This window comes from Vitis vinifera, chromosome 1 (assembly GCF_030704535.1).
Source record: "Vitis vinifera cultivar Pinot Noir 40024 chromosome 1, ASM3070453v1".
Lineage (NCBI taxonomy): Eukaryota > Viridiplantae > Streptophyta > Magnoliopsida > Vitales > Vitaceae > Vitis > Vitis vinifera.
The window spans coordinates 10,983,127-11,006,408 of record NC_081805.1 but is presented as its reverse complement, the minus strand read 5'-3'; the positions used below and the strand labels follow the sequence as shown (position 1 = coordinate 11,006,408).

The window sequence follows — 23,282 nt, the reverse complement described above, 5'->3', positions numbered from 1 at the left end:
TGTCATTTCTTGGTGTATGTCGATGATCTTGTGATTACAAGAAATAACAACAATTTTGTAGCTTCAATTATCAAGCAATTGGGAGATCATTTCTCTCTTAAGGATATGGGTCTACTTCATTTTTTTCTTGGTGTGGAAGTTGTACCTACTCAAGCAGGACTATTTCTCTCAAACAAGTACATTCAAGAGTTACTATCAAATACCAACATGAGTGGTGCCAAAGATGTCTCAACTCCTCTTTCAACAACCCAGTCTCTCAAATTACTTGATGACACAACAAATGTGGACAACACAGAATTTCGAAGAATCATTGGTAGCCTGTAGTATCTTTCTTTAACACGTCCAGATATTTCATTCGCAATCAACAAGTTGTCCCAATTCATGCACAAGCCTACCACCACTCACTTCATAGCAACAAAAAGGCTTCTTCGGTACTTAAAGCAAACCATCTTCCATGGTATACAACTCACAAAATTTGGACCTCCAGCTTTAATCACCTATTCCAATGTCAATTGGGCTGGAAATATTGATGATCGAACCTCCACATCTGCCTATATTAGCTTTTTAGGTCCAAATCCCATTTCATGGAGCTTAAAGAAACAAAGAGCAGTTGCAAGATCTACCACTGAAGTTGAATATCGAGCCCTTGCAAATGCGGCATTCGAGACAATGTGGCTTCTTAGACTTCTTCATGAGCTGGGTTTTCCACTAAAAACAACTCCTTTATTACTCTGTGATAACCTTGGTGCTACGCATCTAAGTTTCAATCTAGTCCAACATTCATGCATGAAACACATACAAATTGATCTCCATTTTGTTCGTGATCTGATTTAACATGGTTCTCTCCAAATTCGACATGTTCATACACAAGACCAATTGACTGATTTATTGACAAAGCCATTGTCAAGACAAACTAAAATGTTGAGATACAAGATTGGGCTTGCCGATGGATGCTCAATCTTGCAGGGGCGTATAAAGACAGATTGCAAGGATCAAGGCAATGATTGAACAGATAGCCTACAATCAAGCAAGATCATTCAAAATCAATTTTGTATATTTTTGTAATCGTTGTTTTGCTGTGTTGACTTTAACAAATTTGTAACTGCTGCATAGTTGTAGACAAATTGATGTACATTGCCATAAATAGTTTTTCCTAGCTATGTATATAAGTTAGCTTTTATTACATCAATAAAAGTGTGTGAAAAATTTCATTGAAAACAACAGTGTTATTTTTTCTATACTAAATACTCTTAATATAAAACATTAGTCTTGAATTTTGTTTTATTATCATCAAAATTGAGATTAACCAAACCTTAGTTTCAAACAACTAATTCACATATTTAAGATGATTACTTAAGTTTACTAATTAGATTAATTTCACATAACAAATAAATTAGATTAATTTCACATGACAAATAAGTTATGTTATCCCGACATGGGCTCTTTAATTTTTAATTTAAGTCTTAAAACAATTTGCATTAAGATTTAAGATAAGAATAAAAAAAATTCAGTCTATTAAAACAAAATTATCTTAAAAGAGTTATATATAAGTTAATATTTAATACTAAAGTAAAAACAAATATGTAAGTCAAATAAATGAACAGAGTTCAAGAACATAACTTTTATACATAAGATATGATAATACTATATGTGTCATACGGTTTATAAATTTATTATTCTCATATACATTTTTCAATTTCTAATTTTTTTTATATTAATCATTTTTCAAAATACAAAATTTTCATTAAGAAATAAAAATATAGTTAAAAAAATTAAAATATATATATAATGCAATGTAAAATAATATTAATATATATTATTTAAAAATTATTTTTATATATTTAATAATAAATATGATACTTTTATTTATAAATTTCAGATCTTTTAATTATGAATATTATAAATAAAGAAATGAAAATTACTTACTAAATGATAGTAATTATGATATATTGTAGAACAAATGATTTAGAAATTTTACATTTTTTTAATAATGACAAATATTGAGATTGAAGTATAACATATATTCCATTTCATTTTTTATTCTTTATACAAACCAAATATAGCCATCTATATTATAATATATCTAAAAATCGCCCATCAACTTACAAGAAATAAATCTTTACTAGCCTTATTTAATATTTTTTATATATAAGAGGTCAATGTTTAGTGACAGCTGATAAAGTATAATTTCTTTTAGTTTTCTCTGAAATGGGATCTCAGTTTTAGTACTTTTTTTTTTTCTGGGAAAACAAGGAAAATCAGGATCATTAGCAGCCCTTTCTTATTTCAAATCAGTATCAAAACCAAAAACATCAGTCTTTTTTTTTTTTTTTTAAAACAGAACCAAGAAAAAAAGGAGGAAGAAGAAAAATTACAGACATTGGTCATGGGAGAAAAGCTTTTTTCTCTGAAAACCGAAGGGCGTTGAAAGAAAAAGCAAAGAAAGTGGATCAATGGTCACCAAGAAGTCTTCTTTTCTTATGTCTCTCATCAAATTCCTCTCTCTCATGCCTCTGTCAACCTTTGGTTTTGATATTTCGACCCCGTCCAGCAATAATGGAGGCAGTTGGTTTCTTCTGCATTCGAGCATAGGCATATCCGCCATGCACATGCAGATTCTTCACAACAACAAGATCATCATTTTCGACCGGACCGATTTCGGAGCTTCCAACCTCTCTCTCCCCGACGGACACTGCAGGAGCGACCCCAACGACATGGCTCTCAAGGTCGATTGCACCGCTCACTCTTTGCTTTACGACGTCCTTCTTAACTCTATCCGCCCTCTCATGTTGCAAACCGACACCTGGTGTTCCTCGGGCTCCGTCATAGCCGACGGCACTCTCATCCAGACCGGTGGATACAACGACGGCGAGCGCGTGGCTCGCACTTTCACGCCTTGCAACGACGACCAATGCGACTGGAAGGAGCTTCCGGAGTACCTCTCCGTCCGGCGGTGGTACGCTTCTAACCAAATTCTCCCTGATGGGCGTATCATCGTGGTCGGAGGTCGGAACGCCTTCAGCTATGAGTTCTTTCCCAAGAACACCCTTAATTCTACTTCACAGCCCAATTACTATCTGAAGTTTTTGAAAGACACCCGAGACCCCAAAGAAGAGAACAATCTTTATCCATTCTTGCACCTCTTACCGGACGGCAATCTCTTCATCTTCGCCAACAAACGCTCAATCTCGTTTGACTACACCCAAAACCGCGTAGTCAAAGAGTTTCCGGTGATTCCTGGAGAAGACAGCCGCTCCTACCCCAGCACCGGATCGTCGGTGATGCTCCCACTCCGTCTAACCAGCGGCAACCAGTCTCAGTCTCCGGAAGTTGAGATTCTGGTGTGCGGCGGTGCACCAAAAGGTTCTTACAGCAAGGCAGAACGCGGCACCTACATCTCCGCATCCAAAACATGCGGGCGGATCAAAGTAACCGACCCGAACCCCAAATGGGTGATGGAGCAAATGCCCATGCCACGAGTGATGTCCGACATGATAATCCTACCGACCGGCGACGTACTCCTCATCAACGGCGCCTCAAACGGCACAGCTGGGTGGGAGGACGGTCGAAACCCGGTTCTGAACCCGGTTCTCTACAGAAGCTACGCATCGGACCCAAGTCAGAGGTTTTGGGTTCTGAACCCTTCCAGAACTCCAAGAATGTACCACTCCGGTGCAGTGTTGGTACCAGATGGGCGTGTGATAGTTGGAGGCAGCAACCCTCATCGCGTCTACAACTTCACAGCATACCCTTACCCTACAGAGTTGGGCCTGGAGGCATTTTCTCCACCATACCTGGCCCCCCGCTACTCATATCTCCGCCCTTCCATCTTATCAATCGAGACACCCCAGAACGTGCTACTCTATCGGGGATCCTTCTCCATTTCGTTGACGTTGTCTCTGTATCTGCGGAGCAGGGGGATTGAGGTTATGATCATGACGCCCTCCTTTACTACACATTCATTTGCGATGAATCAGAGGGCGGTGGTGTTGAACGTGACGAGCATGGCTCAGTTGTCGCTGTTTGCGTATAAGCTTGTGGTGAGCGGGCCCCAGAAAACCGCCATTGCGCCGCCTGGATATTACATGTTGTTTGTGGTCCATGCTGGAACTCCCAGCCAAGGTGTTTGGGTGAAGGTGCAGTGAGGCTTTTTTGTAATTTTCAAAATTTTGTTATATAAGGATGGATGTTTTTTTGGCTCTGATGTTTCCTGTATTATGTATCCACGGATGGAGGGAAAGTAACAATATGTAAACAATCACTCTCTTAGAATCATCTTTCAAATTATTAATTCGCCCAACTTTCTGACACTGTCAGGATGGGAAGGATCGGAAAACAGGGAGGGTGGTGAGACAACGACCTGAAAGCATCCAAAAAAAAAAAGATACAAACACGATGTCAATGTGATCAGCAAACATGCTGAGGGCATCGAAAGGGCGGCGGCAGTACTTGGAGATGCGGGGTATCGATCCCCGTACCTCTCGCATGCTAAGCGAGAGCTCTACCATCTGATTCCCGTTCTAAAGTATATTGTCTGATCACTGCTGAGAAGCACATCTACTCTTATGGGAAGTGTTTTCTCAGGTCTAGTCTCTCTTGGCTTAACTTGGTTGCTTACATGCTGCATGATTAAAAAAAAATACAGTTGTTCCTATGGAAAATGATAATTAAATCAGTTTGTAGTGTCTCATGGAGATAAAAGTGTAAAGTTTCATTTCCTTCCTAGTTACTTCTTTTTGTCTTTGTGTTGAGACTGCCATTAAAGAGTTCACCCTTAGTAGTTTTGGTAGGAGAAGATACCAGTAAGCCTGTTAATTCATCAGCAATAGCCTAGTTGGGCGCACACATGCAGCAACCCCTTTGTTTTGACCTGTAAATACAGTAATGACTGAAAAGATAAATATCTGTACTATTATGAGTGATTTGGTGACTATAAGGAAGAACTAAATACAGGACTCTCGTTCTGATATCTGGTTCTCCGTCAATTGACAGATAAGGAAAATTCAGCAGGATTTGAAAAATATTTACAGCCAAAAGTGATGCCTGAACATTGCAACTGGCCATGTGATATTTCATGGATAGGCAATTTTATTTATGTACTTTGGTAGTTTGTCACTTGGTACTTGGTAGCTCCTGTGGATCTGTATTTATACCGACAGGCCCAGAAGAGATAGTGCAAGAAATTCAGTCCAGTTAGCACACACATCAGCCAGTAGAATCTTTCAAGATGATAGTGATTCAATTTCCTACCAGATAGCCATGGCCTGTGGTTTAAGCTGCCTAGGAAGTTGTTAACTATGGATACGATCACTGAGCTGAGATAGTACCCCATGGCCAAAGAGGCCCATGAGAGAGATGTTGCCAAAGATCTCATTCCTGTGGGTGCTTCTGTAAAGAAAAATTCCATCAACCCAGCCAAGGTGAAAAGGTCTGCTGATCCAAGGAACAAGTACTGGAAGGCAATCCAAAAGAATGTGATGGGTAGTTGTTCAGTGGAGTCGATTAGCCCCAAGTTGGAAGCCACTCTCTTACGCTTGACCTCAACTAGAGCTGCGACTGCCATGGCTATAATGGAGAAGACTAGACCAATCCCAATTCGTTGCAGATGAGAGATGCCCATTTCGGTTTTGGTTACTTTCCTGGCAAATGGGATGATGAAATGGTCGTAGATTGGTGCAAGTGTCATCATGAAGAGTACAGGGAAAATAGGGAGGGAAGCTGGCGGAACTTTCAAAGAACCAAGCTTTGTGTTCATGGTGGCAGCTTGTTGGACAGAAAATGTTGAGAGCTGAGCCAGGCAGCAGTTTAGCATGATGGTGCAAGCAAAAATGGGGAGGATCTTAATCACAATCTTTACCTCCTCTACTTGCTGAACTGTACATTCTACTGCTTTGTAAACTGGCTTGTTTACCACTGCTCTGTTGAGGAAGCCAAGTGATTCTGTGGGCGTTTGAGCGGGCACTATTGCTTTGCCATTTTCTTCTTCTGGTTCCTTGCTATTTTGGGTTGGATAAGAAGGGCTTGTTGCCATGCTTGCAACTGCATTGCTTGGGCTTCTGTTGAGTGTGGCAGCAATCAATACCTGTTTGATTAAAATATAAGGTCACCTCTTTAGTTGTAAAATAGGGATGAAACAAGCTAAGAAACTTCTTAACATAATCCTATAAGCATATCTACAAAGAGTCATTATTCAAGGATTATTCATCACCAAGAAAATTTCAATAATGGAATGCCTGAAAGCATGCACATAAATCAGGAGCAGGAGCACCCTCTTCCTAAATAGCTATGCTGCCTGACGGTAAGGAGATTGCATATTTATAACAGCGCGTATATAGGCCATGAAAATGAAGTTACCTTGAAAATGGTTGTAAGTGGGCTTCCAGAAGGTATCTTGTTCCTATAAGTAGCAGAGCCACCAAGGAAGACTGGAATGGATGCAAAGATTGAAATAGTAGCAATTCCAAACCCCCACTCCCACCCCTTATTGTCTTCAACCCACACCACCAACGTCACTGCAATTAGAGCCCCACATGAGAGACAGAAGACAAAGTAATTGAAGAAGGTTGATCTCTGCTTCCTTCCCTGGGGAGTACTCTCATCCAATTGCTCAGCCCCATGGGCAGGCAGAGACCCCTTTATCCCTCCCACACCCAGCGCCACCAGATACAGGCCTACGAACAGCATTCCCGCTTTTCCGCCACTCAACACCTGGCATGAAGTGTCTGCTGTTCCTTTCTTGCACTCCAGTGGCTTTAGAGAAGGTGACCTCGCTTGTATTGTCAGCACAATCAGACCCTGTTCCAAGTACGTATGTCAGCCATACAGATAAAACTGAAAATGCCCAATATCGATATTGGGCCCTCCTGAATGTTCACAAAATTACCAGTGGGCCCATGCCAGAAAAGGTGGGCCATCATGAAGGCCCAGATGTGGACTTGTTTTATCCCGGGACCCATGCTTTCATTACATAATCCATATTATATATCCGTGACACCTCACTATATATAGATGTTGGCCCATAAAAAACCTAGGTCACCACTGTAGCCGGACATGTGGCCCATTGCCGTAAATGGGTCGACAAGAGCCATGTTAACAAAGGTCCATAGGACATGGATCTATCCAATGCCGAGGCCCACCGCCTCCACACCTACGCCTTCCCTATTGGTATACCAAAATTACCATATCCAAGACAAGGACCTTACAGAATGTGCACTGCACGTGCCGCACAGGGGACCCCACAGTACCCATCACGCTAAACCGCCACGTGGCGACCAATATGTGTATGTTGGGTGACATTTCGGTGCAGTAGAGACAAGATTTGTAAATCAAAACGACAAGTGCGGATGTCGTTTTCTGTGAAAACTAGGAAAGGTACGGGTCCTGGGCCACGCAAAGAGTAATTGGATACTTGGCTCATCGCGGAATGGGTGTATGTCTTGATAAAAACTCTACCACATGATAATTAAAATGATTAATAGCTCGCTAGTAATTTAAAAAATATTTTTAATATTTTTAATACTAAATTTTTTTTATCATTTAAATATTAAAAATATTTTCTAAAATTACTCCAAACGCACAATAATTAACTTTTTTTCTTATAATTTATTCATAATAGAAAGTCTACTAAAATTATTAAAATGTGTGCAAATAATCAATGCTTTTCTGTCTATTTAGCATAAAAACTATGGAAAAATATGAAAAGAAATATGACCACAAATAGTTGATGTACAATGAAAATGATAAATATGAAAGGAAATAATTTGAACATACTTATGGAAAGCACATGTGAATATTAAAAGGGGCATAAAGAAAAAGGCAAAAAAAAAGAAGATATTAATTCAAAAAAAAAAAAAAAGAGTATAAATATATATATATAAAATCTGTGAGAGTCTAATTGATAAACATCAAATGTGAAAAACGAAAATATGAAATTGGCTTTGATATAAAATATGGCATTAATTGGTATGATGGCAAAATAGGAAGTCAGCCTTTACACAACCTATTAGAAGAATGAAGAAGGAAAAAAAGACTTGATCAATATAAATATAGCCTTAACAAAATTGAAGGCCTCTAAAATCATAATTTTCACTTGGAATCAGAGGTTTCTGTTCCTCCCAGTGGAAAACATAAAAATAAAATTTCATTCAGAATTAAATAAAAAAAAAAAAAAGGAAAAATACTGGGCCCTTTCATTATTGGATTTGCTGCAAATAGGGCAGTTTGCAGCAGGCTCTGATTCTACCTTAAAGATGATGCTATGGCATGAGACAAGGAGACAGGGGGAAGGTTCCATTGAGAAAGTCAAGGGAAGGAAAAGAAGATCAAATAAATTAGGAAGAGAGCTAAAATTTGTGATTACCAGAAATTCAATAACTGCACTTATCAGGTAGATGTGATAAGGAGTGAAGAAAGCATCGGATAAGAAGCCTCCAAGAAGGGCAAGAAGGAAGGCTGTTCCCATGAAATTTGTGACATTGTTGGCTGATTTCGAGGGAGAGAAGTGCATGTAATCCGACAGGTATCGCACCAGGTTGCTTGCATTTGACAAAAATGCTAAGTTCTCTAGGATCTCCACACCTGCACAAACCCCAAGCCCCACTTTGAATTACTCAATTCATATCAAACCAGCCTTTGTGCAACCATGGATTTGTGCTCAAGTTTTGTTTGGAGAGTGAGAAACCATTAAAGAAAAAAAGAAACCTCACAACACCCATTTGGATTTTCTTGTGAAAAGTAAGAATTGCTATAAAGTGTTTTTGAGAGAGAAGGAAAGCAGAAGTGGATGCATGTGAGAGATTTTTTTCTTTTTACAAACCCAAGACGAAGGAAGCTGCAAGCATGCCACCATGGCGGCCTCTGAGTGCAGGCCTGCCCCTCCAATCCACATAGCCTTCCCATCTGTGTTGCTGGTTCCCTTCTTCCTGAAAGAGAGGGGGTTAGAGAGAGATCAGCAATATATAAGTTGTTTGGACATCAGAAACCAAGAAAAGAGAGAAGGAAAAAAAGAGACAGAGAGCGTGAGGAACCCACCATTTCTTTCACCCTCTCTTTTTTCGACTTTCTGTTGGATCTCTTGTGCGAAAAGATCAGCAAAGATTGATGAATGGTGGGAGATTTAAAGAGTGGGGGAGAAAGGGTCGGGCACAAGAGCCCCAAGGGAATGGTGTAGACCCTATAGAAAACGACTCTGATGTGTACCTTCCAACCCCTAGCACATCACTCCCTGTACTATTAAGAATTTTCCTTTTATCTCTTTTTTTCCAAGTAATTTCTGCTCATGATATGGATCTCCAGGCATCCAGACAAGCAAGCAAATGATAAATGAGACAGAAGAGGCCAGGTGGAGAGGTAGAGAAATTGTTGTCTTGGATTTACTTGGTTTAAATGATATATATCCCTGACAAAAAAAATTAAAAATTTGGGGTAAATTGTAGAAAGGTCTACCAAAAATGAGGGTGCCTTTGCCTTGTTTGACCAAAAATCTCATAATTAATGTAAAGGTGGTTGATGCTCCCTCCACCCCATTTATAGTATGTTACCCATCACTATTCACAAAATGTCAAATGACAAGAAAACACCATCTTCTCTGGTTTTTTCCTCCTTAATTTCTTAGCAAAAAATGTCATCCCATATCAGATGATTCATTCTTTAATCACCAACTCTTTCAAATCGGAGATCGTTAACCTACTGATTTATTTATGATCCATGAAAAATAAAATCATTCTTTTTAAAATTTTCGTTATCAGATTTTTTTTTTTTTACACAATATGAACATTTATATTATGGGTAGTAGTAGTAATGAATGAAGAAAGAATCGACTTGTAGGGGATTACTCGTGAGTCGTGACACATATGATATAGCTGTACCTAATGGGACATGGAGGGAGTGGGGTTGGTGTGCTTCGGTTACAAATTACAAGGAAATATTTGATTTGATGATGGGAGTCATAACCATGAAACGAGAGTCAATGGTAGCTTTTTGTAAGGGCATATATAAGGCATACCCACCATCCACCACTCACGCCACTTAGTGGTAACATCGTGGACTGGCCTAAAGCTAAAGCCTTAAGACCATGGAATTCAAAGCTTTACCACCCTGATAAGACTTAATTAGAGGATATGATATGATCTGATCTGATCCGATACGGTTGATATAATATTATATTATGGTTTCCACCAATCTTGAGAGTTGAGACTCAACTCCCAATTTCGTGAGCACCCATTTAAAATTGAAGGCCTTTTTAGTACGCAGATTGAAAGCATTTCGTGAATGCACACACCTTTTTTTGTGTTGTGAAACCTGATGAGATAGGATAGTAGGTCCCCACGACTATTTGACCTGTGACCCAACGCTTTACCCCATTTTCCAGATTCATTGCGGTTGATTGGAAAGATCGAAGGGATACTCATTTCCCAATTCAATTCCTTCAAGAATTCATCATCATATGCTTGCCGTGGGCTCATGTACATGTCAATCTCTCTAAGATATTTTTTCTTCATGTGTAAATTTATAGTCATTTCTTAGTGCACGCATGCTAAATGTTGCCATCTTTTGTTAAGGGTATGCCCAACTTGTTTTAAAATAAATTCCTAAAATACTATCTAGTTCTTGTTTTAAAATTCCACGTTTTGGTTATTTTAAGAATTACTTAGTTGATGTTTTGTTTTTTTGACTGAATAGAAAAAATTAAAATAGTGCTAGAAAAAATTAAAATTTATTGATGTTAATCAATATAATTAATATAACAAACTGCTTTCAATTACATAGATATTATCCATTTTGAATTCAAAAAAACCTTCGCGGTTTTAAAAATCATCTATAAGGTTAAAAGGAGTTCATATTTATAAAGCGTTAAAAACTTTCCCACATAACATCCTCATTGTATTCCAAATACCTCATACAAGACCAAACAAACCTCTATATGAGGGTTAGGGATTGATTCATATAATTTGTAACAACCCACTTCCAACCATCTAAATATTGTTCACTTTAAATTCAAAGAGATCCTCACGGTTTTAAAACGTATTTATAAGGTTAAAAATAGTTCATATTTATATAGAGCTAAAAAATTTTCCCCTTATAAGATGTGAGATGCCACAAATAAAGTAAACTTATTATCAATATGTTACTTTTAACTTAATAAATTTTTTTTTTTTTAACTTTTTCTATTCAACCAAAAAACAAACACCACTTTAAAAATAAAAAATAAAAACATCTTTATTTTGTCTTTAGTACTTACTTAAAAGAAAAATCCAAGCGATCTATAAGGGTGCTATTTTTTCAAATTTGAAGAAATATCATATATGATAATAAAATTAAAAATTTTCAAATAGTGTGATTGTCTAAAATGCCCATTGACCAAATGTATTCTTCTTAAGATTAGATTGCCTTAATTACAAACGTGTCACAAGTTGGTATCCACATATTATAGGTATTGATTCAAAAGTAGACATTTATGTTAAAGAGAGAAGACCTACCATGCCATGTTTTGAAAAGTAGTTGATTATGTAGGGTGGCATACAATAACTCAATCGTGTGAAATTTATAAAGTAGGTCATCAATGATATATAATAGAATATTGTACGTGGTTGCCAATAATGAAAGTAATAAAATAGCTGTGAAAAATATTAATATAATCCAAAAGGGTAGTTTGGATTTGGAATGATAAGGTTAGGAACCCATTCCATACAAGAGGTTTCAGCATATCTTATTTAGTTACTCAATGACAAAATATGTCAATGTCTTCAGTAATTTTAAATTTGAGAAAAAAGTTGTTTTACTTTCCACTCCAATGATCAGTGGAGGATGAAAAACATTAATCACAGCTTGGTTGAAGTGATCGAAGAGAAGAGAGAGAGAGAGAGAGAGAGAGTAAATGAGTAATAAATAAGCTTTGAATGAATGTGCATAGAAAATGGGAAAGACAGCTTTGAATAAGGCAGTGCCAAATAGGGTTTACACTTTTCTCGTGAGGATCCAACCTGCAGTGCATCTCACGTTACTACCACTGTTTTTTTTTTTTTTTTTTTTATTTAAGAAAAATTGTTATTATTATTATTATTGATTCTCATGTTGTCACACTCAACCAATCTGGATTTATTATTATTATTCATGTCCCGGGGAGGTGGGGGGGTCCATTTTGATCCTCTCTTTTTCTACGCGGCCATGTGACTTCCCGGAGCCACCGCCGACTATCTCTTTCTTCATTTTGTTTTTTAGTAAAATGTTAGGATTTAGTACCTTAAATTATATTGAAAACGGAAACAAGAGGATAATTGCTTAGGAGGAAGGCGGCATTCCTACACCAATACATGGCTTTCAAGAGGCTGTGTGGCTTTGGGCTGCGTGCCACTGCTCCTTTGATGGAGAGCATATCATGCAGTATGATTTTTTTTTCTTTTTGTTCTATAAAAGAGAATTTTAGAAAAAATAAAATCATGACGTCATTAATTAATCAATGATGATGAATAAATTTAAAAATAAGAAGAGAGAGAGGGGAGCGGAGAGGGAGAGAGATGCCAAGGGAGAGGTGAGGAAGTGATTTGGAAGGAATGAGGAAGATGCACAGCTTATGGATGTAAGAGCACAAAAGAGAATAGAGAGATAAAGATGGAAATGGAATCAATGTTGTCCATGTGTCTACACCCTTCTAGATTGGCCTCTCTTGTCCCTGTTTATGTGCAAAAAAAAGTAAAAGAGTGATTGATATCTCAATCACTGCTCACCATGCAACCCAAAATTCCTTATTCTGAAAATCGGCATCTTCCTCACACAAAATGCTCTCTCACTTTTCCTTTTTCCAGTACCCTTTTGAAGCTGAAGCCTCCCCTATCCATACCAGTATGTATTCCCCCTCCATTCTTTTTCTGCTCTCATTCCCATTACACTCTAGTACACTTGAGGATCCACCCCTTTTCTTTTCCTCTCACGAATGAACAAAATGTTATAAAGCATGGCTATTCTCTGCATCATCTTTGCCTCCTCACCTACAAGTGCTTGGTGAACACTTCCTATTATTATTATTATTATTTGAAAGGTTTTGAGGCAAGAAAAAATTGTTAAAGAAAATGTTTAAAAAGCAATATGCGACAGTGGACATACCACGCGATATTATTCTGGTGGCCGGTTGAAATCTTATTGATCAGAATTTGGCCAACTTTGCTCCAAACATGCTGCTACATGATTCTCCCTTTTCACGGCCAGCCTTATGGGTGGGGTTCACTTAAGGACTTCTTAGGTTTTCGCCCACACAAAACCTGGACCCCTGCCTGAAAGTGACTCCTCTTATTTTTCATACCACATTTGCACGTTAAGTACCTTGCAAATTGTTCAGTTGTAATAGGTTGTCATGTTCCAAGTTTGAACATGTTAGACTTCAGCTTGGGTTAAAAAAAAATGATTAATAGATTAAAAGGGATGAAAAAATCCAAATTTGCAAAACTAATCTTTCTCATTTTTTAACTTAAAGAATAACATATTTTTTTATATAAATACCCTACGACATTTTCATTATTTATATATATGTTTAAAAAGAAAAAATCATTTTTGTCAAAAAAAATATTAAAAATTAAGGGCATTCTTATCCAAAATGGATATTTTTATTATTTAAAAAAGTGTGTTATTTTATCCCTTTTAATTGATTATCACAAAAAAAAAATACTAACCTGAAAAAATTAGGGTACATTGGCATGAGCCCAAGGTTTTGGGAATCTTGTCAAAACCTAAATCCATACATTATTTATTTATTTTTAATTATATTATTTATTATTCTATTAAAATAAAAAATATAGAAAATGATAAGATAGAATTCTTATCTTTTTATGTTCTAAATTATATTAGATTAATGGATTTATCATTATTTATAATTATTAAAATATATTGGAGAGTTAAAGTTAGAGTTTATAAATAGTTATTTATGTTACATCAGTAATTAATGATTTATTTTATGACTTTGAAATATTTAACTTTTGATCTCTCTTTTTTTGGTAAAATAACTTATATTTGATAAGTTATAAAATAATTATTTTATTTGATAGGTCGTGGGAAGGATGATACCTAGTAGGAATTTGAATTTGTCCACAAGCTTATTTTCGATTTGATATAGATAGAACATATTGATGAGCGAATTTAGTAAGACTCGACTTTTTAGGCAGTACAACTCGGTCCACTTGGAGCCCAGGCAAATGGGTTATTGAACAATGAATCTCGTGGGGTTTCCTTTTACATAATTACAAGTATTTTTTAAAAATAAAAAATAAATTTATAGTTTTGAATTTATTTATAAAAATGTAACACTTTATATTTATGTTAAAATTGTCTATTTTATCTTACAATTATTCACATTAAAATATTTTTAATATGAATTAATTTATAAAATTGTACTGATAATAAAATCTAGTTTGGAAAGACAATTGTAAAAGTGTCTTTTTAAAAAAAATAATAATAATAATATCACTTAAATTTTATTTTATTTTTTTTTAAAAAAAAATCATCTGGTGGGAAATGGGGTCACACATATGGCCAAAATTAAAAATCAAGAGTTGCTTCCAGAAGACACATGCATACTCTGAATGAATAATAAACTCTCTCCGAAGTCGGTCCGGAGCTGCAAAAGTAAAAACTGTACTTGACTTTGTTCATCGAAGAACTTGCACTTACATCACAGTTTTCTTTGTATTTTTCTTCCCATTTGTCAGAAGGGAGAGACGTGCAAGGAAGAAATTAAAGGATTTGGGTGAGCTCACATTTGAAGTATTCAGCTGGGGAAGACTGAATATCAGTAATGAAGACGTTGATGCTCTGAGAATCATTGACTTTGCCCAGTTTTTGTTATTCCATGATGATTATTGCTTAAGGCTGGAGAATTATTAGAAGATTTGACAAGAGAAAAAGGCATGGGATTCTGATTGGAATTTTTGATTTCAAAGGTTATTACTGACACAAGTTGTGGGTCTCATAAAGGCAGTGTGAAGATTGTGAAGCACTAGTCAGCACTGCATATTCTTTGTGTTGTCATAAGGTATGGAAGGAACAGTTTCTCTAAGACACTTGACGCTGAATATGAGGCAAGAAAAATTCAAAGTTGGGACTCCATTGGTGTTGAGGCAAGTCTGAGACACTGGGAAAAAGTGTTCCCACATGGATTATGGTAGAAGATTTGGATTCCACTGGACTGTGTTAGAATGATTTATTCCCACCTCCATTTGAGGAAAAAAAATGGCAAAAGATTGAAGCCACTCCTGACTCTCTCCCCATGACAACATATATTCTTTTTAATTAGAATTAGGTAAAGGAGGGCTTTCATGGGACCCGGCCGTTGTAGGTTTGAAGTCTAAGGTGGCAATGCTTCAAGTTTCAAACTCCCATCACCTTTAAATAACTTCCACATATGTCTGTGGCGCAGTGTTCCATCACCCAGTAAAATCTTCGACAGTATTCTGTGGTTTTCATGGCAGAAGAATTGGATTCCGTTCAACTGTGCTGGAATTTTCACCCAGCCCACAATGCAAGTAGCCATTAATTAGTTTATCTTTAATGCTATATATCTTCCTCCATTAAACTGAAATTCGATTGGGGTTTTCAGGCAGTTCTGTTGAAAAGTTGGGGTTGGAAAAAGAACAAATTGAATGTAGACTTGAGCAGCCTTGCATTGTAAGGCATCTTTTTCCTTCTCACAGGTACAAGGGTTAGGCACCCACACCTAACATCCCTCCTACCCCCAAAAGAAAATATCTCTGCTGAGGATAGTTTTCTACACAAGGTCACTTCTTCATAGTTTTCACAGAATGGGGTGAGTCCATGTCAGTCACATTGATTCACTCCTGCAAGCTACGGCTTCCATCTGAGCTACAATTTGATTAGATTAATAGAACCCCATCTTTGATCAACCGTGACATTTATTTAGCTAAATACATGAACTGAATTGACTGAGATGAAGATTTTCAATCTTCCTTTGTCAGTTATGAATGAGATTAAAGATTGCGTTTGCTGCTTTGCTTCTGCAGGGTGAAATAGTCCAAGATGTTGGGTTCCTTCCAGAGACTTTCGATAACAGTCAAAATTGGCATGTGAATAGAGCGGTTTAACATCACCTCAAGATATTATCTCCTCTGCTTTTCAGAAAGCCCTTGAAGGCTCCTCAAGAAGCATTTCTTCTGCAAAAGATAAACAAGAGACTGACTAATAAGAGAAGAATTTGGTGAGGGGAAGTGGTCCAAATGTGAAAGCACATGATTCCATTTAACTCAAGAGGTGGAGTCCCCTGAAACTGACGGCATTGAGATGGAAGTGTGCTCGTACCAAATCTAGCATGACATGACTTGAGATCATGATAATAAGAGTGCCGAAAGTGCAATGTACCTATATGAAAATGGTCTATGCCTGGATTACCATTTATCAACACGTGAGCTCATTTTCAGAAATTGGGTCGACAAAATCCATGTGGGCAATTAATTTTTGCCCGGCCCACCATCGCTTTTCACGCATGGGGGCCGTGGGCAGTGGCGCACACAAACCATGACCATAGTTTTAGGCTTTTTAGCAATGAAATTGGGAGGGAATGTCAATTGAGTATTTAGATATTTATCATTTGCTTTCAATGGAAACAACATTTATGGTCGCATTAGGAAATTGATGGGCTTGTAGTGAAGCCCACCTAAACTTGTGGATCAAAATAGTGAAGATGGTTCAAAACACACAAGCAAGATTCTCTCCTTTGGTCCATGAAATGAAACTAGATTTCACCAATAGCCCTTACAAGAACACTCCCCATCTCTGAAATGATGGAATCTGTTCCTATCCCTCACAACAATCTCTCTGTTAAAAGCTTTGGAGATCATTTTTGTGGCATCATGGCAATCCCAACAAACCCTGAGGTTCTTCACAATCCTAATGGGCACATCTGGACTCAAACTGATCAAACCGAAAGCAATGGCAATCTTCTCACTATGCATACACAAAGCGTCCTCTTTCTCTTCTTCTTCTATGTCAAAAAACACAGGGTTTGTGTTAGCTACATACCCTGATAATTTCAGCCTCCTAGAGATCTCTCCCAGCATTACTTGGATTTCAGCATATCTTGGGTGGGATTTATCCCCAACGAAGAACTCGTGAACTTCACCACCAACCTCTATAACGCTACATCCAGGCTGCTTCCTCACACCTTTAACATTCATTGTCTGCCTCACATTACTCACCCTGTCCCAGTCCTTGGAATCAGCGTAAATGTTAGACAACAGCACATAGGCACCATGATTCTTGGCCTCTAGCTCTACTATCTTTCTCGATGCAAGTTCACCCATTTCCATATTTCTGTAGATTTTACAGGCATTAAGTAGTGCTCCCCATGCACCCACATGAGGCCTCACGGGCATGCTATTGATGAAGTTCAAAGCTTCATCTAAGTGACCAGCTCGACCATATAAATCAACCATGCAGCCATAATGCTCAAGCCGAGGCTCAATCCCATATACTTTACTCATTGACTCAAAATGCTTACGACCTTCCTCAACCAGTCCAACCACACTACAGCCCCTTAAAACTGAAACGAACGTGATTTCATTGGGCTGAACACTATCTTGTTTCATGAGGGAAAATAGCTCTAGACACTTCTCACCAGCTCCATTCATGGCTAACCCGCCAATGGCGCTACTCCAAGTGTATACATTCTTTTCTTTCATTCCCCAAAAGACTTCCATGGCTTTGTTCATGTTCCCACATTTCGCATACATGTCAATGAGGGCTGTTCCCAGTGTCAGAGTCATTCGAAGCTTGTTCCTTTCTATGTAAGCATGAGCCCATCTCCCTTGATCCAATGCACCTAAGTGCGAGCATGCAGATAAAACTGAGACCATGGACACCTCATTCACCTTCACGCCCTCCCTTTGCATTAAATTGAATAAACTCAATGCCTCTCTTGACTGCCCACATTGCACATATCCCGAAATCATTGCATTCCATGCAATAGGGTCCTTGTGGGACATTTTATCAAACAGCTTCCGAGCAAAACCAACATCTCCCATCTTGGCACATGCACTCACCATTGCGGTCTGACACACCAAATCTGGCTCACAAATTGATGAAAACACCCGATGGCAAGCATCCAAGCCACCCAATTCTGCGTACATGTAAATCAACCCACTTTGAACATGTGGGTCATACTCAAACCCATATTTCACAGCGGCACCATGTACAGACGAACCAGTCCCGTGCGCCAATAGCTGAGCAGAGGTACGAACCAAGAACGTGAAAGTGTAGTTATCGGGGGCAAGATAGCCAGCGGAATGAAGAATTCTGCTATAGAAGTGAAAGCTTCGATGAGGGGTTGAACTTTTGGAGTGGGCTCTAATCATAGAGTTGAAGGTGAAGAGGGTTGGGTTCTGAGAGTTATCAAGGACTTGATTGGAATAATGGAGATTGTTGGGGTTATTGAGGGCTATGGAGGCTACAAATTGGCCTACAAGCTGAGGGTCGTTAAGAAGACCGTTAATGAGCAGTTGGGTATGAATTTGCTTCAGCTCTCTCAACGTGGTGCATGGCTCTACCATAGAAATGGTTGGGTGTTTCACAATGCATCTTAAAGAGCTCATGATTACAACTCTCTCAGAGATGATGAAGGGTGACTAAGGGTGTATTTGGGGCATCTTAAAAAGGCAGCACCTTTTATATTATATAAACATGAGTCCCTTTTTTCTGGGGGAAAAAAAAAAAACTACCTTACTGGGCCCATAGGAAGTAGTGCTACAATGACAGATATATGATTATATGAAGAAGCTTCCACTCAAAATCCATTATCTTGATTCTTCACAGACAATTCACTTTGCTGATCAAGTTCGATAGGAAGCTGAAAAGGCAGTTCCAGAAATTGTTCACATATTGACTATTTATCTGAATCCGTGTCCATCAGCTCCCCTGGCATGTGGTTGTCGGGGAAGAAGGCCTTGCATTCCATCGACCTTGCAGATGCCATACTATATCTGTTTTTTAGTAGGTTCAGTGCATGGCCCACTTTCTTGAATATGATACCTGTGTGCTCTAAAAGCATTTGCCTGAGGAAGGAAAAAGAAAATACATTTTAAGGTCCACTTCATGAGAATCAAATCTAGCTACACAACATATGGCAGACAAAGGGAAGAAGTATGCCTGAAGCAACCTTCCCAATAAGAAAAGTTGAAAGATGTAGGCACATTCCTAATGCACGTAAATAGAAAGTGCTTCCTTTTAATTTTCTAATAACAGAATGCGAGGATGATGCAAATCTGGCGTGACTGTTATAGCCACAATGATGACCAATTCATGATGTATAATCTCAACTTTATGGGCCATCAATACATTGTTCAATGACATAAATAAAGCTTGAATTTTGTGAACCTATCTAGAAAAACCCTAGGCCACATATTGAAAGAGGTTTCACATCCTCATTATTTCCCAGGTTTAGCATTTGCTTGGTTCCAACAACAGCTGCCAAGAATGATATAGGCCATCACACCAATCTCTCCACTTAAAAGGAAGCATCTTGTACTAATTACTGTTTTGATGAAATGATAAGCATATAGAAGTGCTGATTGCTATTGTAGTGAATAAACAAAGGTCATGTCTATATAGCAAATCTCACAGATGAGAAACATCATATTGTGGGTCACAGTTCCTCGCTCGTACATCAATTGTGATATGGCAACTACAGAAGACTTTTTTCTTTAAACATTTCAGGAGTATGCATCATTATTCAAAATAATAATAATAATAATAACAATAATAATATCACAAATGAGAAACATCATATTGTGGGTTACAGTTCCCTGCTGGAACAACAATAACAAGCAAGAGCTTTCACAATGCTATTGCTTTTGCATCCTATAAAGGTTAAAAAAAAAAAGAAAAAAACAATGCAAGAGAGAAGTCCCAATGTGATTAATAACCAGTTTGGTCCTCTGCCCTTGTTATGAAGCTTCTGTTCCAAGTCCATACGATCATTGATTGGGATATATTTACAGATCCTCATGTGAAACTCCATTTGCAAAGGAGAACCTCACATCAATCAAGAGAGCATCAAAGACTGCAGCTGTTCAGATATTAAATGAGATAACTAAACTAATTTGTTCGTGACCTTGGTTGCAGATACTATTCGAAAATTGCCTCGACCATTAGGTATATTGCATGGTTGGGTCTTCCAACTAAGGAGTTTCTCCCCTATCAATTAGTCATAAGAAGCTTTTGGTGTTCCATCAACTATGGGACTGTTGGACCTCCTACCACTGGCTATCATTATCATGGATTCATGACATCCACTTTTAATGGCTCTCTTCAATTGGTATTACTAACGAAGACATGTGATGTGTCCACTATGGCCTAAAAGGTCATTTAGACCAGACATCCTATCAATCGGATAGTTATAACCTCTCCCAAGGAAGACTGATAAAGAACAGGGAAGTATTGGACTGAAAATCTGTGAAAGCAGGTGGACCAACCAAAGATGTGGTTCTAGGTAAATGGGAGTGACAGGATAGAATGTGTTATGACACCTGCCTAGTTAAAAACAGGCACCAACTATGATAAATAACATGGATGAGAAATTGTGTTTGAATGGAACATATTAGTCAGCTGGTGCTTGGTAGGCCAATTATTCTCAACAAATTGCAGTTTCCTCCCTAATTGAAATGTTATATGCAGTGTTCTAGTTACAAATACTTTATCCTTTACACTACTTTGTTGGGAAAGTATTGCACATTGCTTAATGGATTTAAACAAACAAACATCTATTCCTGGTTTTGACAGCTACCAACATATGCTACACTATAACATGTAATAATAAATATAAAAAGCACAGCTGCTCCTGCTTCATCACAGAGTAATATATATGCATATAATAAGAGCATAGAGGAGGGTCCAATTGGAAAATATCTCCAGATTGCTGCCAAACTTTCATAAAATCTTTTAAGGAAGATAATTACCACACATTTTTTTGTAATAAGAAATACAAATATCTGAGCAGCAGATCATAGATAATAAACAAACTTCCATCTCAAGAAAGCCAAAATATGCTAAATTGAGCAGGGGGACATAATTCACCAGTGGATTATCATAAATTCAAAACAGAATACTGTTTTTTATTGCTGTTGGGCAGAAACTACATTTCAAAGCTCCTCAGTCAGTCTTATATTCATTTTCAAACTGTGTTAAATCAAAAAATGAGGTTAATTTACATTTTGAATAACAGGTGATGAAAGTCACAAGTCTCACCTCTTCTCATATTGGGTTATTGTAAACAATTATATGACAAGCAGAAAAAAGGAGTTAATTCTTCTCTCTCTCTCTCTCTCTCATGATTATGTCAACATGGTTTTGTCAACCCTACGACTTTCCTTCTATTATAGTATCTTGATCCTATAAGTCCTCTGTATATATTCAGGGACGCAATATAACTTTCAGATCAAAAGGGAATGGATATTCACATTCTCTCGAAATAATAGGGAATTAAAACTTGTGAACAACTCTCATGTATTTCAACGGAATTCCACACTTCATTGCGTTCTAAATTTTCTGTTTTTCAAAGAAATTAACAAAAGTGTTCATGTAATCCTTGGCATTCTAGAGGTAAATATATGTATTAACCTAAAAAGGCAAGTTCAGTGAGATTGTGTTTCATTGTGATAGCCATGGGTTTCTTAGTTGATTATGAAATTTCATATTTAGAGTCCTACTTATCCTTCTAATATATCACGTCAAGTTTGGGATGCATGATTTGGATCACAGGAAGCTGTGCATTTCATTGAACAAAATCAAGTTGAAAAGTCATTCATTCAGCTTCCTAATCCCTATTGTGCTTAATGTGATGAGTGTACAACTCTATCATCAAGAATAGGGTCATTAAAGGATAAGGCAACCACCATATGCTATTAAAACCACATCAGCATCATTCATGAAATCCTAAATTCATAGTCCCCCATCAAATGTCATGGTGGCACCCATTTCCTGTAACTGGCCCAGCCTTGGCTATGGCATTGTACTTTTAAATTCTATGTATGGATCCACTCAATTTCAGTGGAACATCCCTATTACAATAGACTTATCACCTTCAAAAAAGCAAGTTTTCAAATTACATGCATCAACCAAAAAACCAAAACAAACCCTTCAGTGAGATTTGACCAAAGAGATGGGTGGCCAAACCACCCGCCTACATTGACTTTAACACAATCACCGCTTTGCTTACCAAAGACAACATAGACAAAAGTGGCACATATTAAAGCCATTTCCCTATTAGCTTTTTTTCAATAGGGTGTACAAAGGGCTTACTTTGCTTTCAATGTTTCAATGCTCTTTCTTTATCTTTTGCAGCACTCTTCAAAAAGCTTCCTTTCAAATTCCCAAGAGCGGACAAATGATCCCGCTGCCAGACCAAGCGTGAACGTCGCCTTCCGCCACTCATTATCAATCAGCCATAATGATCAAAGAAGTGGAGAACTGTTCGAAGCATTAGAATAAGCCTTTATAATGAGAAGGAGCGTTCTCTCAGGCATTTCATCGAACAGCTGATGTCCTGTAGGCAAGATTGAAGACTGGACACCTCCAAGTGGGACTCAAACACCAGAAATGATGACGACTATGAGTCTATGATTATGATGATGATGATATTGATTGACTCGCCAATCCCACGTCTGGGAATGAGAACTACATTATCTTAGAATGCGTACACCGCATCCAAGCAAAACCTTTTATGCGGCTGACGCCAGTTATAACGGGAAACAACGGTCAAGCTGGGGAACAAACGGGGATAGCTAGAGTCCACCCAAAACACCAGCGGAAGTGATTAGAATATGGCATTGGGGGCTCGAAAGTCGAAAGCATGATATAGAAAAGCGAGAAGAGATTCGTGGCAGAAATTGACTGGTCAAAGCATGACGTCTGTGAAATGGATGTTGGACTTTTATGGCCATCATTTTCCAAACAGTGACATCATCAATTTCTACCTTGGAATTAGGGAGAACTGATTCAGCGGCGCTCAACAAGACTACATGTGTCCAATATGTACAGGATCCCACATCGGGATTCCACAAAATAATAATTTTAAACAAACCATGCCTTTCACCCAACCTACCCATTAGCCGACGAACCAATTTATTTTCTTCTCTGTTCTTTTTCAATACTAAATTAGAAAGATTAAAAAACCTGTTTTCTAATTTTTAAAATTATAGTTTAATGTATATATTGTGTATATACTAAGTGTTGTTTGATCAAATTTAACATCTATTTTTTAATGAATTAAGTTGATTTTAAGTTAAATTATA

General features: G+C 37.7%; 3 protein-coding genes across 3 annotated transcripts; 1 reads left to right on the top strand and 2 right to left on the bottom strand.

Annotated features, from left to right (window-relative positions):
• Positions 1-2,467: 2,467 nt before the first annotated feature.
• On the top strand, positions 2,468-4,197 carry LOC100253553 (aldehyde oxidase GLOX). Its single transcript, XM_019220767.2, has one exon. The coding sequence runs from the start codon at positions 2,481-2,483 to the stop codon at positions 4,143-4,145; it is 1,665 nt and encodes a 554-aa protein (XP_019076312.2). The 5' UTR covers positions 2,468-2,480; the 3' UTR covers positions 4,146-4,197.
• Positions 4,198-4,885: 688 nt separating this feature from the next.
• Positions 4,886-9,243, bottom strand: LOC100258696 (protein NRT1/ PTR FAMILY 4.6). Its single transcript, XM_010654195.3, has 5 exons — positions 9,031-9,243; positions 8,816-8,921; positions 8,360-8,577; positions 6,355-6,795; positions 4,886-6,082 (listed from the first exon to the last, which is right to left on the bottom strand). The coding sequence occupies exons 1-5, from the start codon at positions 9,031-9,033 to the stop codon at positions 5,093-5,095; spliced, it is 1,758 nt and encodes a 585-aa protein (XP_010652497.1). The 5' UTR covers positions 9,034-9,243; the 3' UTR covers positions 4,886-5,092.
• Positions 9,244-16,565: 7,322 nt separating this feature from the next.
• LOC100853141 (putative pentatricopeptide repeat-containing protein At5g40405) lies at positions 16,566-23,002 on the bottom strand. The gene is made up of 2 exons (XM_003631234.4): positions 22,291-23,002; positions 16,566-19,046 (listed from the first exon to the last, which is right to left on the bottom strand). Exon 2 carries the CDS (start codon positions 18,585-18,587, stop codon positions 16,740-16,742), a length of 1,848 nt encoding a protein of 615 aa, XP_003631282.1. The 5' UTR covers positions 18,588-19,046; positions 22,291-23,002; the 3' UTR covers positions 16,566-16,739.
• Positions 23,003-23,282: the final 280 nt, after the last annotated feature.

What these genes read in the sequence shown, in the direction of transcription:
- LOC100253553 (XM_019220767.2), top strand. Translation starts at nt 2,481, where the DNA reads ATGTCTCTCATCAAATTCCTCTCTCTCATGCCTCTGTCAACCTTTGGT.
- LOC100258696 (XM_010654195.3), bottom strand. An exon ending in TGCAGCTTCCTTCGTCTTGG is followed by an intron (nt 8,578 to 8,815) that starts GTTTGTAAAAAG and finishes GGGTTTGTGCAG; the next exon opens with GTGTGGAGATCCTAGAGAAC. An exon ending in CACTTACAACCATTTTCAAG is followed by an intron (nt 6,083 to 6,354) that starts GTAACTTCATTT and finishes TTAATCAAACAG; the next exon opens with GTATTGATTGCTGCCACACT.
- LOC100853141 (XM_003631234.4), bottom strand. Translation starts at nt 18,587, where the DNA reads ATGAGCTCTTTAAGATGCATTGTGAAACACCCAACCATTTCTATGGTA.